Source organism: Chrysemys picta, chromosome 6, assembly GCF_011386835.1.
Source record: "Chrysemys picta bellii isolate R12L10 chromosome 6, ASM1138683v2, whole genome shotgun sequence".
Lineage (NCBI taxonomy): Eukaryota > Metazoa > Chordata > Testudines > Emydidae > Chrysemys > Chrysemys picta.
In genome coordinates, this window is record NC_088796.1 from 83,922,862 (window position 1) to 83,938,611 (window position 15,750).

Here is a 15,750-nt window from a genome sequence, read left to right on the forward strand (position 1 = left end):
CAAGCCAGAGATCTTAGGGCTTCCAGCTTTGCTGCCTCAGACCCAGAAGCCTGGATGCCCCGAGACAGCATCCCAGGATTTATGGCAGTGATATCATGTGGACTGTCCAAGGCACCAGGGCTTCCAGACTCAAAGCAGGGCTGGGAATCTGGAAACCCTGAGCAGTATGCATTGTGGGGCTGTCTGGGAGTCACAGAGCCAGGCAGCACCAGCAGCTGCTGATAGAAACTGACATTCTTATCATTTTCACCACTTCTATTGCCCCACTGCAGTAGCTGAAATTGAAAAGAATGCTAATTTCACTTAGCAACTGCCAGTGCTGGGAAGCAAATTTCGTTTTGGAAACACTGTGTGGTGGTATTTTCTGAAACTAAATGTTTTCAGTTTTTTAGTTTGGGTGAGAAAAAAAATGAAAAATTTCAATCTCAGCCAAAAAAATGTTTCAGTTTTTTTGTTTGGCCTCCAAACCAGAAAAATCAATTATTTGCTTAGCTCTATCTAGTTACAGCGAGCACAAGATAACAGATTCATTTCGCAGGACAAAAAAAGGAGAGCAGCAGCCTATGCTGGTAGCAGCTGGAACTGAAATCCAATCTATTTAGTCTCCTACCTGTGGCCTTTGATGGATGCAGCAAGAACTGCAGTATCTGTTTAACCTCAATCAGAAACCTCGCGATACCAAGAACTTCAAGTGATATGATAAAAGGACAATTTTAATGCCACAAAACAGTGGCATCTCACAAAAATACTGGGAGAACTGGCAACCCAGTTCAGAGACGTTCAAATATATATTACTCCTGGGGGAATTCTGCACCACTGCGCAAGCGCAGAATTAATGTCCACCCCCGATTCTCCCCCCCCACAGAAGAACTGATTCTGACCAGGAGACAAAGGGAAGCCATGAAATTAATTCCTATAATTAAACCATTCACCTACCAGACTGGGATTCACTCAGACTGAGATTCAGAACAGCTAGTGGTGGGGACAAACTGGGGTGGAGGTACAGGCGCTAGTGGGGTGACAACACTGAGGCAGGAGCTAATGGGAGCGGGAGTGCCCGGCCACATGGGGACATGTGCAGATATGCCTGGCTAAGTGGAGGTACTGGGACAGGGCAGATGTGCCTGACTGAATGGGGGAGGCTAGGGGTCAGCCAGGGTCTCCATAGGGGAGGCTCCCTAACAATCCCCCCCCCCCAAAAAAAAACCCCACCCAAAAAAAACCAAACCTGTTTCATATTTCTACCACCCAAACCCAACAAGGTTCACTTCCAGCCTCCTTCCCAGCAACTACTTCCCTCTCCCTCAGCTCCTTCATTACCCTGACTCTCCCCAAGCTTTTGTACTACTTCTGAGGGGTGTAGGAAATACGTTTCTGTATTGTAGTTTACATGAATTATTACTCAGAGTTCTGTATTAGTATGTCTAGTAAGGAATCTATTTGTCAGAAAACATTTCCTGAAGCTTTTTTGTGGTCTGTATTGTTAAATGTACTTGCCGACAGGTATTTTGAAATAAATTAACAAAATAATTGAAACTGGCATGATTATATTGTGTTCTTTTGACAAATAAAATATGCAGAATTTTAAAATATTGTGCATACTTGAATTGTAAGAGTTTCATAGAATCTTTATTCTGTAAAAAAAATAATCTTACTGCTATACAAATCGAAATCTGGTTTATATTACTGCTAACAACATCCCTTTAAATGCTGTTGTAGAAGCAATAGTGAACAAGTAGTGACTATTCATTTTAAAGTTCACAGAAGAAGGTATCCACTTACTTTAGGAGTCTTTCTAGTCTCTTGTTTGACTGGACAAATTTGTTCGCCACATTCATTAACTATCCTGGAATGACTGTAGTGTTGAGAGTTGTTATAATTATACCGTGCGCTGGCTACTGAGTACATATTTGGTGCAGCAGCAGATGAAGAAGGCGAGCTAGAGTATTCACCAAGTGGAGTATATCCCATAACGCTACCAGATATATATTGAGAAAGAGATGAAGCGCCATCCCAGGACACATCTTCCGCACATATTTGTGGCCTAAATAAATACACCATTTCTTAGTTGAAGATTTTGTTCAATATCAAGGCAGGTATTTTTTGCAAGAAAAGCATTCTCCATAATTTCCAATTAAGTATTTACTCACTGCTTTCTAGATAAGATAAGTGTTTTAACCATAAAATTCAAGTTTTTCCTCAAACATGATTAAAATATTAATGTTTATCTCCTTTGTATAGTTAAGCTTTCATAATGGTTATTTAAAATTCAAAAACCACAATGATTCTACCTACAAAATATTTGTTACTAAGTTATACTTCCCTTTTTCAGCTTTAACAGTTGATAGCAAGTTCTTTATTATTTTGCCAGACTTCCTTGTGGTAAAGAGTGAGCTTAAACTAAAAGACAGAGAAGCTTGAAAGTGTAATACAACTAAGAGGCATGTGCAAATGCACTTCACTACAAGGAAAAGAATATGAAGTACTGAAACTTATTTTAAAATACAGGAGAATAAATACAGTACTCTGTGGGACAGAATTTATCTCAATAAAACAACACAGTACAAGGTGCTTAGATGGTAGATATTTGGGTTGTGCTTACTGGCTAAAGGAAGCCTTAAATACAGCTTCCGCAAATTCAACAGATCTGAAAGTTAAAAAGGAAGAGGAGATCAGTAAACACATTTTTCTAAATGGATATAAGTAAGGTCTCCACCACCCCGATTATGCCAAATTCTAAGCGGGCCTCTGAAAGTGAAGACATTTCCCACAGAAATTACATTTACAGTGTAAAGTGAACAGCTAGCAGTGACATTCTCAATTTGAGCAAACAAATGTTAGCTTATGCATATCCAATTTTAAAAACCAGTTTAGCATGGTCAAAGTTTATACGCCTGATGTTTTCCTATTTTCATATATCTGTTCAATTCTGGAATAAGTAGATATTGTGTATTGTATATCTGAAGTTAGAAATGCTCTCTCTCTCTCTGGTAGTAAGAGTTGTTTTGACTTCAGCCTATCCTAATTTATATGGAGAAATATGCACAATAGTGCATCAACCTTCATTTTCTGACTTAAGTCCCCAACAATGCAACCTTAATCACAATATTGGTGCTTCTCACTATTTCTTTAATTATGTTATATTGTCATAAATCAGACTTGCATTCAGCTCATCATTAAACAAATTACAACAATCCAAAATATAGGATGTATACAAAGACAATTTTGTAACAATTCTGAGATCACCCCTGGGAAAAGTCAGTTAAGGTATTAAAAAAAAAACACACATCTTTGGGGTTTTTTTAAGGCAGTAAATACTTATTGCAGTAGTATAGTAGATACTGCAATTATGCCTAAAATGAAACCAATGCTTACCGTTCTGAGAAACTAATACAAAAGTTAGGACACCTACCAAATATCAAACCCTTGTAATTGTTAGGTGTCTTTTTTTATCCTAATATACAGCATTAACAACTCATTTAGTAAAATCTACATTGGGGAATCCTGAAAACTGCTACATTGAAAATAGATTTGTTTGGGGAGTCTTTTGCAAGTGTATCTTATTCTTACTAGATTTACCTTTTAAAATACTTTTTTTGGTATTGTTGTTGGGTTTTTTTGGCGGGGGGGGGGGGGGGGGGGGGAAAGAGACCAAGAAAGGACCTTGAAGATTCCTTATATCTAGAATGAAGGCATTTAGGGAGCCTCCCCCTTCCCCACTCTCAAGGGTGCTCCTTTCCCTTTCTATACACACCCATTGTTTCTCCCATCCATATAATAGTTTATCATCCTTCTACCCCAAGACTGGATGTGATTCCTTCCAGAGCCAAACACCACATCTGAATCAGCTAGACTAGGCACTGCAGAGCGACAGGACTCTTCCTTGCCCTTCTCTAGTGACTCCACAATACCAGGTCTTTGGGATCAACAACCTAGGTACCAAATCTGTATCACTCAGAGAGCAATGCAGAAGTCTAAACCATTAGGCAAGCACTAATACAGTTGGAAGAATTAAAGCACTAGAGGCTCCTACTTCAATTTTGGAAAAGTAGTCAAAGTCAAGGCACTAGAAGGTTAAAATTACCCATATGAGATTCAGAAAAATACATACTTATCCACAGACGGTTCCTGAACACGTGGGTAGTATGTAGTAGGAAAGACACATGCTTCCGAAGGTTCTGACCATGCCACAGTTACTGTCGTGTATTTTGGGACAAACGGTTTGACATCTGCTGAGAACTTGAAGCCCTATGAAACAAAATGTTTTTTGGATACATGCATTTTGAGATTAAGCAAAAGTAAGTGGGGAAAAAAAACAGCCTAACCTCATCTGTGTGAGAAAAACTGCACAAGAGCTAGTTCGTTCACTTGTTCTAATAATAATAGTTGTGAAGCAACAAAATTCTCAGAAGGAAAGTGAAGGGGAAAAACACAAACCGCAAAGATTTGGAAAGTTATTTTTACATAATGCCTACATTTAACAGAAAATACACAAAACAAAGGTACATTAAAAAAATGCTAGCATCCTGCTTAACACACGAGATGCAAAAATAATAAGAATATTCTATTTTCAGATTAGTCACTTAATCAGTATAATCATCTCATCAGATCATTAGCATTACTGTAAAAGCTGTCTCCAAAGGTACAGTAATTGTGACTGCTATTAAAAAATATGGATCAAACATTAAATTCTGTATCTTTTTAATGAGATTGTCACAGCCCTAATATATTCATATTGACATGCCCAATTTTGGAGGGTGTTCCACATGCTGGACTACTACTGCCTTCAACAGGCCTTCTGAATGTAAAGGAGGCTCCAAAATTAAAACCAGAATGTATTTATTGATGTTACTTGTTGCTGGCACTTCATAGTTTGTGCTTGGAGAAAGTAGTATTTCAAAATTCTCTCACTAATACTTGCAGTGAGTCATTTTAAATCTGATTATATATTTCTTCATAACTAAGACTTGCTTTATTAGTTCTCATTGTTAAAGCAGTAAAACAAAGTCAACTTCATGAATTGCTGTATCCATGCAAGGGCACATGGAGCCTTGTTTATAAAAATGTTTCATTGACAGTAATTTCAGTATTTAGAATGCACAAGATCACCCTCTGGTGGTAAAGTGTGCACCTGGAAATTTGAGGAATAAGGCTTTTACAACCCAACAGATAATATGGATTCTTGGCTTCATGGGTTTGTTAGGAAGAGTGTCCACTTCAACTGTTGCCAAATTTATGCTGGCCATTTAAATACAAAATATAGATTGCATTGGTGAGAAATGGGACATGAAATATGTACACACACAAGTATAGAAACAAATCAAGTTATTTTTGGAGTTAAAGCTTAGTTACCAGACAAATGAATAAGGCATAAATAATACCAACCATAAAAGTACTTTTAATTTGGGGTTGATCATTAATTTTAAAGACATCTCAGTCTGACTGGGAGATTTCTATGGAATCTAGTCCCATATTGGTTAGATATGTACATTTATATTTGACACACAACCAAGGGGGCATTATTCACAGAATGAATGTAATAGAAGACTACCCCATAGCATAGGGTTACCACACGTCCGGATTTCCCTGGACATGTCCAGCTTTTTGGTGCTCAAATCCCAGTCTGGGGGGAATTTCCAAAAAGCCGGACATGTCCGGAGAAATAGGGAGGCATAAACCAGGGTCCGCCCGGCCCCAGCACGATCCGCCGGGTCCGCAGCGCAGCCCAGCCGCCAGCTACATTGTAGCGCTCGGGTGGGGAGCAGGCGTGCCGCCCCGGTCACCGCTGAGCATCTGAAGCCCCCGCCAGGCACAGGCTGCCGGGTGAGCTGGGGAGCAGGGCAGGCAGCGGGGTGCAGAGGCTGCAGGGGTAGGGAGGCGCAGGGGCAGGGCAGGCGGGGGGCGTAGAGGCTGCAGGTGCGGAGGGGTGCAGGGGCTGCAGGGCGAGTGGGGAGCAGGGGTCACAGAGGCTGCAGGGGCGGGGGGTGCAGGGGCAGCAGGGCGAGTGGGGAGCAGGGGTCACAGAGGCTGCAGGGGCGGGGGGTGCAGGGGCAGCAGGGCGAGTGGGGAGCAGGGGTCACAGAGGCTGCAGGGGCGGGGGCGTGCAGAGGCTGCAGGGGCGGGGGGGTGCAGAGGCTGCAGGGCGAGTGGGGAGCAGGAAAGTACTTAGCAACCCCAACCAAGATCAGAGCGGGAGGGAGGAGGGGGAATGCAGGGTGCTCAGAGGAGGGGGCCGAGTTGGGGCAGGGACTTTGGGGAAGGGGCTGGGCCGGGGGTGGGGAAGGGGCAGAGTTGGGGCAGGGCCCCGTGGAGTGTCCTCTTTTTTCAGTGTTGAAATATGGTAACCCTACCATAGGATAGGTGACTCTTAAAAGTAAAAAGTTCCTTTACATATATATTCTCTTTCTCTCTCATACACATACACACACTTCACCATGCCTACAATGTGTTTAGTCTCTTAACATGAGACATTTTGGTTCTTAAGGTACTGGTACAATATATTCACTGAATGCTTATTTCAAGTAAATTTCTTGCTGATAATGCTGTAATGGTAAAAAGACTGATTTTTAGCAAAGAACTTGAAGCATTCTAACGCAGTTTGCTTTTAAGTATGCTCTTAATATTGTATATATTACTTTGAATTACTTGCTTCTCTCCTCCACAAGTATCTGACAAAAGTAACTATTTCAGGGCTTTGAGGAGAAAAGTATATTTTACATATTAGGATATAGATATTCAGGCCTGTCTGTAAAGGCCTATACTTTAAGAATTTAGATGTATTCTTATCACTTAGCTAGTTATAGAGGTATAAAAGAAAGAATCAAAATCAGTCTGTCTGTGTGTGTAATGGCCTTCTCTTACTGTGACATCTGAGGCCTGGTTCTTAGGCTAAGGCCTTCGGCTAAGCAGCAGAGGCCAACCATAAACTGGGAAGCATATGGTCACATCCTCACATTCCAACTAGTCACATTGAAATAAGGCGCTATTGGGCTGTTAGGAATACAATCCTGTCCTGATATTCCTATCACCTCCAGAGAAAGGGAAGAGCCTAGAAGATGTAAAAGGAAACTTAGTTTGATAGCATCCTGCCTGGCAAGAACTCCCTTATCAATAGCTGGGATGTGAAATCCTCATTTCTGTATTGTTCTATCACTGTAATCTCCACTTCCCTATTGTTTGTCTGTATAATCTCTGTCTGATTCTGTGATTGTTTCTGTCTGCTGTATAATTAATTTTGTTGGGTGTAAACCAATTAAGGTGGTGGGATATAACTGGTTAAATAATCATGTTACACTATGTTAGGATTGGTTAGTTAAATTTCAGTAAAATGATTGGTTAAAGTATAGCTAAGCAGAACTGAAGTTTTACTATATAGTCTGCAGTCAATCAGGAAGTAAGGGGGGGAAATGGGAACAGGGAATGGGGGAATTGGAATCATGTTTTGCTAAGGAGGGGAAATGGGAACAAAGGCTCTGTGGTATCAGAGCTGGGAAGGGGGACACTAAGGAAGGAAACTGGAATCATGCTTGCTGGAAGTTCACCCCAATAAACATCGAATTGTTTGCACCTTTAGACTTTGGGTATTGTTGGTCTCTGTTCATGTGAGGACCAGGGAAGTGAGAGGGTGAAGGAATAAGCCCCCTAACATTACATATAGATCTGCATGTAGAATTTAGTCTCCTATGCTGCACAAAATACTCACAATTTTTTTTTAATTGTTTGGGATAATTAGAACAAACACCATCTTTAAAAATTAATAAGATGTTTCAGCTACTACATGAGCTCCTGACTCCCCTATTTGTGGTTTCATAAACAAATGTTCCTTTTCATAGAAGTTTCTCTCTTCCTTGATGTTGTGTGAAAGCCTCACAGAAACAACAGAGTCTTGATTCTGTAAAGGCTTATGCACGTATTTAAGTTTTTGCAGGATTGACATCTTAATCCTGCAACTGGATCTGAGGAGGCAGACCCCAACACCTATGTAGAGACCCACAGAAATCAACAGTTGCACAGATCCAGCTGCAGAATCAGGGATAAACACTACTGGGACTGATCATGAGTAAAGTTATATGCATGCTTCAGTGTTTGCAGAATTAATTAAACCCATTCCCAAGCAACACCAGCTAAACTGAAAAAAGCCATTTCTTTATACCAGAATAAGATTGTCCACACAGGAGGTTATACCAGTAGATCTATATTGGTTTATATGAACACTTTAGCTTACACCAGTATAACTTTCCCATGTAGACAAGTCCTAAGACTTCACAAGGAAAGTGAGAAACTTATGCCTGCCCCTCCCCCCTGCAATCAGAGCCATATAAGCAAATCCCTACACCTGGAAATGGCTCTGCACAGGCAGAGAGCTCACCTGCACGAATCTGATTGTAAGATCAAGGCTAAACGACTGTCAAAGCACAAGAAAAACTGAAAGACGAGATATCTCCCCGACCCAGCTCCCTTTCAGTTACAGTAATACTGGTGGGGTACTTACAACAACAACAGTAGCAGGTAAAGTATTTTCAGACCAGAAGTATCGTTTCAAATTGATGATCCCTCTAAAAAGAAACCAACTGGGCTCAAAGGCCAACTCGGAGCCCCTTAGGCCGTCACACGTAGGGCCAAGGTGGAGGCCGAGGCCGCCGCCGCTTCCACCCCCAGGGCAAAACTGCAGGGCGCACGAGTCCGCAGGGGCTCCCCAGACACCGCTGTCAGAGACTCGGGAGCGGAGCAGGGCGCCTCGGACCCCCAGGGCCCGCGGTGCAGCCAGCCCCCCACTTATGTAACGGCTTGGGAGGCGGGCCCCTGCGCGGCCCAGAGCCGCCTCCTCGCCCTTACCTCGCTGGCCGTGCCCGGCTCCCGCTCCGTGGCCATGGCTGGTCGGGAAGGGGTAGGGGAACAGCACCACGCGCCACCTACCCCCTCTCCCCCAAACCAGCTCCCGAGTCCGACCAGCCGACGACGCCCGCGAGAGACGTCAGAAGAGCCGCGGCGCAGCTGGTTCTACGTCACCTTCCAATCAACGGCAGCAGCGACGGAACGAGGTGGAGCCTGTTGGTCTGGTCACGTGACCGTACTGCCACACCTGCGATCCAAGACCTTGGAAGCCATGTGCAAGCCTGGGTGGTACCCCCGGGAGCCTCTGGGTGACACGCTCCTGTGCGTGTGCCTCACGGAAAGCTGATTGTGTTATTTTGTGCAAATAATCCATCTGAATGGTGACGTTTTTGTCAGTTTTCCAGCGTTTTTCCTGTATTCTGCCTCTTGCTATCCACCGCCAAATAACCACTGTATAGGTATGTTTGTAGACTATTATAATTTAGAGATGCTCCCTTATGAGATAGTTTTATGAACATTGGCAATGTGCCCTGCAGGCGAGGATTGGGAACACCCCATGGCTGTGTGCCTCAGTTCACCAGAGATGCTCTTCAAATTATTAAAGTTGTATTCCTTTTTCATTCACTGGTTTGTTATATAATTAACCACAAAAGCATTACAACCATCTGAGAACACTTTATTCCCCTCAATCATTGCACAAATGAGTCAGACATTTTTTTCCATTTTCATCATTTCTATTTACATTTGCAGCATCTCTATATACTCCCCCTGCTGTTTGTTTCCCCAGTACCACAGCAGCCCAGTAATAATAAAACAAGGCATCTAGAGCCAGCTAATAGTCACATGCACACAACATCCAAGGCTGCTTACACAGTGAGAGAGTATGAGAACTGCTTAGAGTGGTAGCAACTGAAGGCCTCTCAATTTCTTCCCTCCTTCCTATTTAAAATAATTTTTAAAAGGGGGCGAGGGAGAGAGAGGGGACACTTTACTGCCACCACTCCCAACCACAGCTTTGGCCATCAAGGAAAATATGCTATGAGTACATGAGCAATGCAAAATTCAGTTTCTTGAATGGAAGTTCGTGCCCAGTACTCCCTTCTCGTATACTCAGTGCATTCTTGGTATTTCTGAGCAGTCATGAACTAAGTACTTGCCACTAGATATGTGTGGTGTCTTCTCTCTTAAAAAGAGCTGATAACTGAGTGGTGATAAACATTGCAGTGCCTAAAGTTCTACATACAAGATAACTCTTGTTCTGTATTTCAGCAATAACAATGCAAAGATTCAAAAATTGATACAAGCGTATGATTTTGCACCAGGAAAAAAACATTGTGGGGTGGCATCCCTTAAACTTTTCATACAAATGTCCTTTATGGCATGTAGCTGGGGCCATTTTGGTTGCAGAATATTAGAGACAAGGTTGATGAGGTAAAATCTTTTATTGGATCAGCTTCTGGTGGTGAGATTTCAAGCTACAGAGCCTTTCTTCAGGTACCTCTCCCAGACCTGAAGCAGATCTGTGTGGCTTGAAAGCTCCTCTCTCTCACCCCAACAGAAGTTGGTCCAATAAAATATTTTACCTCATCCAGTTTGTCTCATTTCCTTTAAAAGTTAGTAGTCACTGATCTGACAATATGCAGATTCAAGCAGCACATGGGCTATTTATAATCTTAAAGCCAGGACAGCCAACTGCATTCTCCAGCCTGTTTTAGTGTGATCGGCTGACTAGCCTTCATCATGCTAAAGCGATTTGAGAGGTGGCTCAAATAGGCCCAAGGCAGCAAAGTAATGGTGCACATTCTGAGGTAGTGAAGCCTAGATTAACTTGTTTTGTGAAGAGATTCTCGCTTCAGAGTAGTCAGCCAGCAACTGTGTCTTCACAGAGAGAGGTATTATGTCATAGTGGAGAACAAGGTTGCTGTGAAGCCACTTTTTTTTGGGGAGGGGTGGGGGTGGGAGACGGATGGGACCTATGCAGTGATTTAATGATCAGTTTTGGACAGGTACCTCCTCCACTAGTTTAGCCTTAACACCCAAATTCTACATAGGAATTAACTATCTGCTAACACACAAGATTTCTTAGAAAGACTTCACAAAGTAGGTATCTAGAATTAAGAGAGTCAGTGTTTATTTCTTCAGACCCATTGTGAAGAGTTGGGAAGCCATGGGCTTTGAACTAGTCAAACATTTGTAATTACAATGCTGTACAGAGGAGCTCAGTATTGAAACTAAAGTCTCTAAAGAAAAAATACATGTAATAAGTCTATAGTCAGGACATAGACATGCAACATGAACACTTTATTAAACAAAAGTAATTTAATAAAAAGTCAAATAGGCATTTATATTACAGTAAAGGAATATGTTTCAATTAATCTTTAGACACCATAGCAGCCTACTTGGAATTGCATTTGACTGAGCTCTGTTGCTGTGAATAATACAGCTCATGCACAGATACGGATGTATGTTTTGTACATTTTTTTTCAAGTATTCACTGAATACTACCAACATATATACACTCATATACATAAAGTCCAGAAGATTTAATAGAAGTTTTCCAGAAAAAAAGTTCATTTTTGTTGGTCTTTCGGAAGAGGTCTTCTAAAGAGAAGGATGTGTGGCTCTGTAGAAATAAGATTAAAACATTTCAATGTTATCCTGCAATATTTATCATTGCCAGTCCTACACGTGTACAGCAGCTTAGTACTCAATTACTACATTTAATAGAGAAAATGTTAAGTCTGCTCACTGAGCGCAAGAAAAATGACCATTCCTATATACAGTGCCTTCAAGCTTGCCCCTCCATATGGCATAAAAGTGTTAGAAGCACATGACTTAGTATCTTAAGCCAATTAGGTGCTTTTAAGAAGTTTTACCCTTGGTGCCAAGACAGGACACTCAAAACTAAAATGGGAATTACTACAACAGTTACATATTTCCATGAATGCTCAAGTTTCAAATACTTGGAAGGTTAAGTGTTGAGTGACTGATCAGTGCATTTTAGTGTGGAATTCTATCTCCCCACTTGTAACTGTAATACATGAGCATATGATCAACTCCTTAGACCAGGCCTGCACAACTTGTAAAGCGGTGAGGGCCATATTACTCTAAAGAAAACAGCTGAGGGCGGAAACCCTTCCCCCTCCCTCCCCCCAAAGCACTGCCCGCCCTGCGGAAACAACCTCCCCCCTCCCCCAGGGCCACCCCACCAAAACAGCAGTATTGAACCTTGGTAATGTGTTATAGCAGGCCCCTAAGGTAGTATAATTAAGGTAGAAGTAGAATAAGATCTTCTCCCCACTTTGTAATCAATTACCCTGTTGAATGAATGAGAAAGACATGGAAGGCAGGCACCTCCAGACAGCTGCAACCCTTGGGGAGGGGATGCCTTCCAGACCAAGGACAATTAAACTTGTCAAGCGGGCTCACTAGAGAAGAGCAGACATACTGATGGCCTCCAGGGTTAGAAGCAAGTACCTTCCTTTGGTAACAACCTCTTTGCAGCATTGGGACAACCCCCAACCCAGAGAAAAGCAGCAAAAAGGACCAATTTTTATGAGACGAGATCAGTAGAACAGGTCAGCCACTGACTTGGTGCTTGCCCCCCCCCCCCCAGCTTGCTTCCTCAACCCCCTCCCCCACCACATCTGCCCCCACCCCCGCCCCCTGCCACTGGCTCACCCTCACTCCCCAGCCTGCCACTGGACTCTTCACCACCCCGCCCACCCACCAAGCTGTTGGCTTGCCCCACCCCGCCACTTGCCTACTCACCCCCTAGTTCTAGTTCAGGGCTTGAAAAGTTTGACAGCTACAAACTAGACATGAGATGCCCACTAGTTAAACCCAGACAAATCCTGCCCTAGGTCTAAGAGCAAGTGTTAGGGAAATTTGAAGCCACAGCCTCCACAAAAATGACTCCAGTGCTTCTCCACTACTGTTAGTTTTCCCAAGCAACTACAGAGTTGTATCAATCTTTTGCTTCCTGTAACATTGGGTATTGCTAGTAGGCAAAGATTCAGGGTGTCCTTTTAATCCCAACAAGTACCTGTGCAGTCAATTAAAATGCCATTATAGCTATAGAACCGTCATTCTATTTACCTGGCTCATGGATCATGTAATGGACCCAGCCAAGACTTTGCTGGACACCAAGTCTTCTCCATTCCTCTTCAGACATTAGATGGGTTTTTGGTACTTGCTTTGAAAGCTCTCTGGGTAACATCACATGTCTGTTGAAAATATAATAGTACTAAAGTTATCCTACAGTACAGATCAGTTCTCTTTTTGATGAGACCTGTATTTGTAGGCTATAACCCTTACTGCCTTTCCTAGAGAAATATCTTAAGCAGGGCTCAAAGTCCAGAACTATAGCCTCCAGACAGAGGATATCAGGCAACTTGGCATTATCCTGACCACCAGTGGGAAGCCCAGCGCACTTTTCCTAATATATTGTGCCCCTCCCAATCTATTTCTGTCCCAGCGGCTGGAAGGATGCCCACCTGTTCTCAAGTTTCCTGGGAGTGCCATTCACTACACTACGAGAGACATCAACTGTTCTACATGTTGATGTACCAATGGCAATATACAGGCTATTTAAAAGATAAAGCTGCATGAATTAAAACTATTATAAGTATTCATATTAAAATACATTTAGCATACCACCTCTTAAGCTTAAATCTTGAAAACCAAGAGCCAGTATGGTAGATGTTAAACCTTCAGCCCTGTAAGGGAAGGTGTAATCATATACTCCATTCCCCACTTCATCTGAAATATATTTGAGCCAGGAGAGAATTCTTGCCTGGTCTAGCACATGTTTATCAAAGCAAAGAGTGCTCCTGGCAACTGATTATTGCCACACTGTTTAAGAGAAGAAAGGAAACTCCTATCTACTTGATCAGATAAGTGGTTTTAGAAACATACAAAGCAACATTCTTATACCACCAGCCATGATTCACTTATCACTGTCAAGTCAACTGCTGACCAAGATAATCTGACCTCTGCCCTTGAGTACAAAACTGTCTATGTAGATCACAAGCCTATCTAGGTGAGAGTAACATGAAACTGAGGCATTGTAGTGCATTTCATAGGGCACTAAGCAGTCTGTTTACATCTTCCCTCTGAGACCAGTTACACTCTGCCTCCCTATGATGCAAACTGGTCTCACAGCATTGTTTCAGGCTTGAATTAACAAAACATTCAAGTGGGGTAAGCAAGAGGTCATCCATCCTATAGCCTCGTGCTCAATGTCATTAACCGGCATATAAGGAGTCACCAATATACACACACCCAGAGCAAAACTACCCACAGAAAGCATGGCATCTTTACTACTAGGATTTGTTCAGGGTATTGTATGAGTTAATACACTTCAAGTTAAAGCTCCAAGACTCCCTTGCATTGCAGAGCAGCTACACACAAAAAGGCGAAGTGCCCACCTGCCCAGGCCACGTGGTCTCAGTGAGCTTGTATAAAGTGACTAGAGCAGGAATTGCCTCACTCTGAAGCAGTGAAAGCAGAGTCAGGTTCTGGAGGGAGCCAGAGGCGCCTCCCCTGATGTGGCCAACAGACAGTTGCCATTGTTGTCACCCCATCCCCGAGATCAGGATTGTTTACAGGTAGTAAAACCCAGTCCCACCAATGTCTGCTCCAGGTGGGTAAGGGACGTGCGAGCCCGCCACTGCTCAGCAATGGCCGCTAGAGTTTCCCCAATGAATTTCAGGGGCGCGGAAGTTCCGGCGAGCTCCGAGTTGAGCGCCAGCACGCCTGGCTTCCCTGGGAGACGGCGCTGGAGGCTCCGAGCAGGCCCCGCGATTTAGTCACTGGCTCGGGAGCCCCTTCAGCGCACACAGCCCGACCGCCCCAGGCTCCCCGGCCCCCGCGCAGGGCCCATTGTTCCCCCGACCCCTGCGGAAGGAGCCGCCGTCCCCTCATTTTCCGGGGCAGACTCGGCGGCGTCTGCGCTCGAGGCGGGCGGAGAGAGCCTGAGGCGGGCCCCGATATTAGAGCGCCATATTCTGATCTGAGCCCCCCGAACCCCGTCACCCCAGAAGAGTCACTGATCCCGTCCACACCCCCAGGAGGGAGCAGCGAGGCAAAGCATTTACACCCCCACCCCAGAAAGCGCTGCGCCCCGCGCCTCCCCCCGGAGGCGCCTACGCGCGCCCCGCCAGCGGCACGGAAGAGGGTGAAGGACAGAGAGAAGCAGCCCCCGCCCCACGCACCGATACTCGTAGTGCTCGTCGAAGTATTTGTCGGAGTAGTAGATCTGCTTATGGGCCATGGCGGAGGCAGCTACACCAGCAGGACCCAACTCGCGTTCCTCACCCTGAGGCAGAGCTCGCTGATTAACTGACCTCTTCAGCTTTCCACTCAATTTGAATCCAACAATTCAACGTTTATTGGCGGGCGACGCCAGCCAATCACAGAGCGCGCTATCACATACGTCAGACAATGACATCACCCGTATCCTCCACTGTCGCCCAACCAACCATTTAGAGGCCATTAGAGCAAAAGGCATGGCGTATGCGTGGGACTGCGCTGCGCGCGCAAACGTTGGGAGGGAGTTGGAGTCAGCGCGTGCGCTCGCTCATGCCTCTTGCTCTTCTGTAAACGTGCGCTTGCCTCGTGAGCAGCTGTGGGGCGGTTATGGGCGGGATTGGTTGCGGTTGCTGGCGGTTAGGGAATGGGGCAGTTCCAGCAGTTTTCTTCAGCTGCATGTGGGGGTGCAACTGCTCCGCCTCTCCCGACCTAGGGGCCGTTCCTGCTCGTCTCCTACCCTCTGTTGAGGAGTGTCCCGCGTAGCTCCCCCCACAGTAGTACCTCCCTTCTGCAGCTAGCAGTGAGGGGCTGTCTGGGTGTGCTTATACTGTAGTGTGTTAACGCGGGATTCAAACAGGCTCAAGCCTAATTACTTCCCCTGCT

The 15,750-nt window shown here is 44.2% G+C and overlaps 2 protein-coding genes across 16 annotated transcripts in view; both read right to left on the reverse strand.

Moving 5' to 3' along the window:
- SECISBP2 (SECIS binding protein 2) overlaps nt 1-9,024 on the reverse strand; it is a 50,260-nt gene extending 41,236 nt beyond the window's left edge. For 4 of the 15 annotated variants that reach the window (XM_042854586.2, XM_065550399.1, XM_042854583.2 and 1 more), the window contains exons 1-4: nt 8,836-9,013; nt 4,112-4,248; nt 2,603-2,647; nt 1,783-2,044 (exon numbers count right to left, since the gene is read on the reverse strand). In XM_042854586.2, coding sequence (XP_042710520.2) covers nt 1,783-2,044; nt 2,603-2,647; nt 4,112-4,248; nt 8,836-8,871 — 480 coding nt within the window. In that variant the 5' untranslated portion in view covers nt 8,872-9,013. Of the gene's footprint in view, nt 1-1,782; nt 2,045-2,602; nt 2,648-4,111; nt 4,249-8,491; nt 8,556-8,835 lie in introns of those variants that run through there. The other 11 variants (XM_065550398.1, XM_065550400.1, XM_008163188.4 and 8 more) reach the window with 8 other exon arrangements.
- A 471-nt stretch (nt 9,025-9,495) lies between these two features.
- On the reverse strand, nt 9,496-15,221 carry CKS2 (CDC28 protein kinase regulatory subunit 2). Its single transcript, XM_005307641.4, has 3 exons — nt 15,051-15,221; nt 12,934-13,061; nt 9,496-11,458 (listed from the first exon to the last, which is right to left on the reverse strand). The coding sequence occupies exons 1-3, from the start codon at nt 15,107-15,109 to the stop codon at nt 11,406-11,408; spliced, it is 240 nt and encodes a 79-aa protein (XP_005307698.1). The 5' UTR covers nt 15,110-15,221; the 3' UTR covers nt 9,496-11,405.
- Between the last annotated feature and the right edge of the window lie 529 nt (nt 15,222-15,750).

Coding starts and splice junctions, on each gene's coding strand:
- CKS2 (XM_005307641.4), bottom strand. CDS start 15,109: ATGGCCCATAAGCAGATCTACTACTCCGACAAATACTTCGACGAGCAC. Junction 13,062..15,050: donor GACGAGCACTACGAGTATCG/GTGCGTGGGGCG, acceptor TATTTTCAACAG/ACATGTGATGTTACCCAGAG. Junction 11,459..12,933: donor TTACATGATCCATGAGCCAG/GTAAATAGAATG, acceptor TTATTTCTACAG/AGCCACACATCCTTCTCTTT.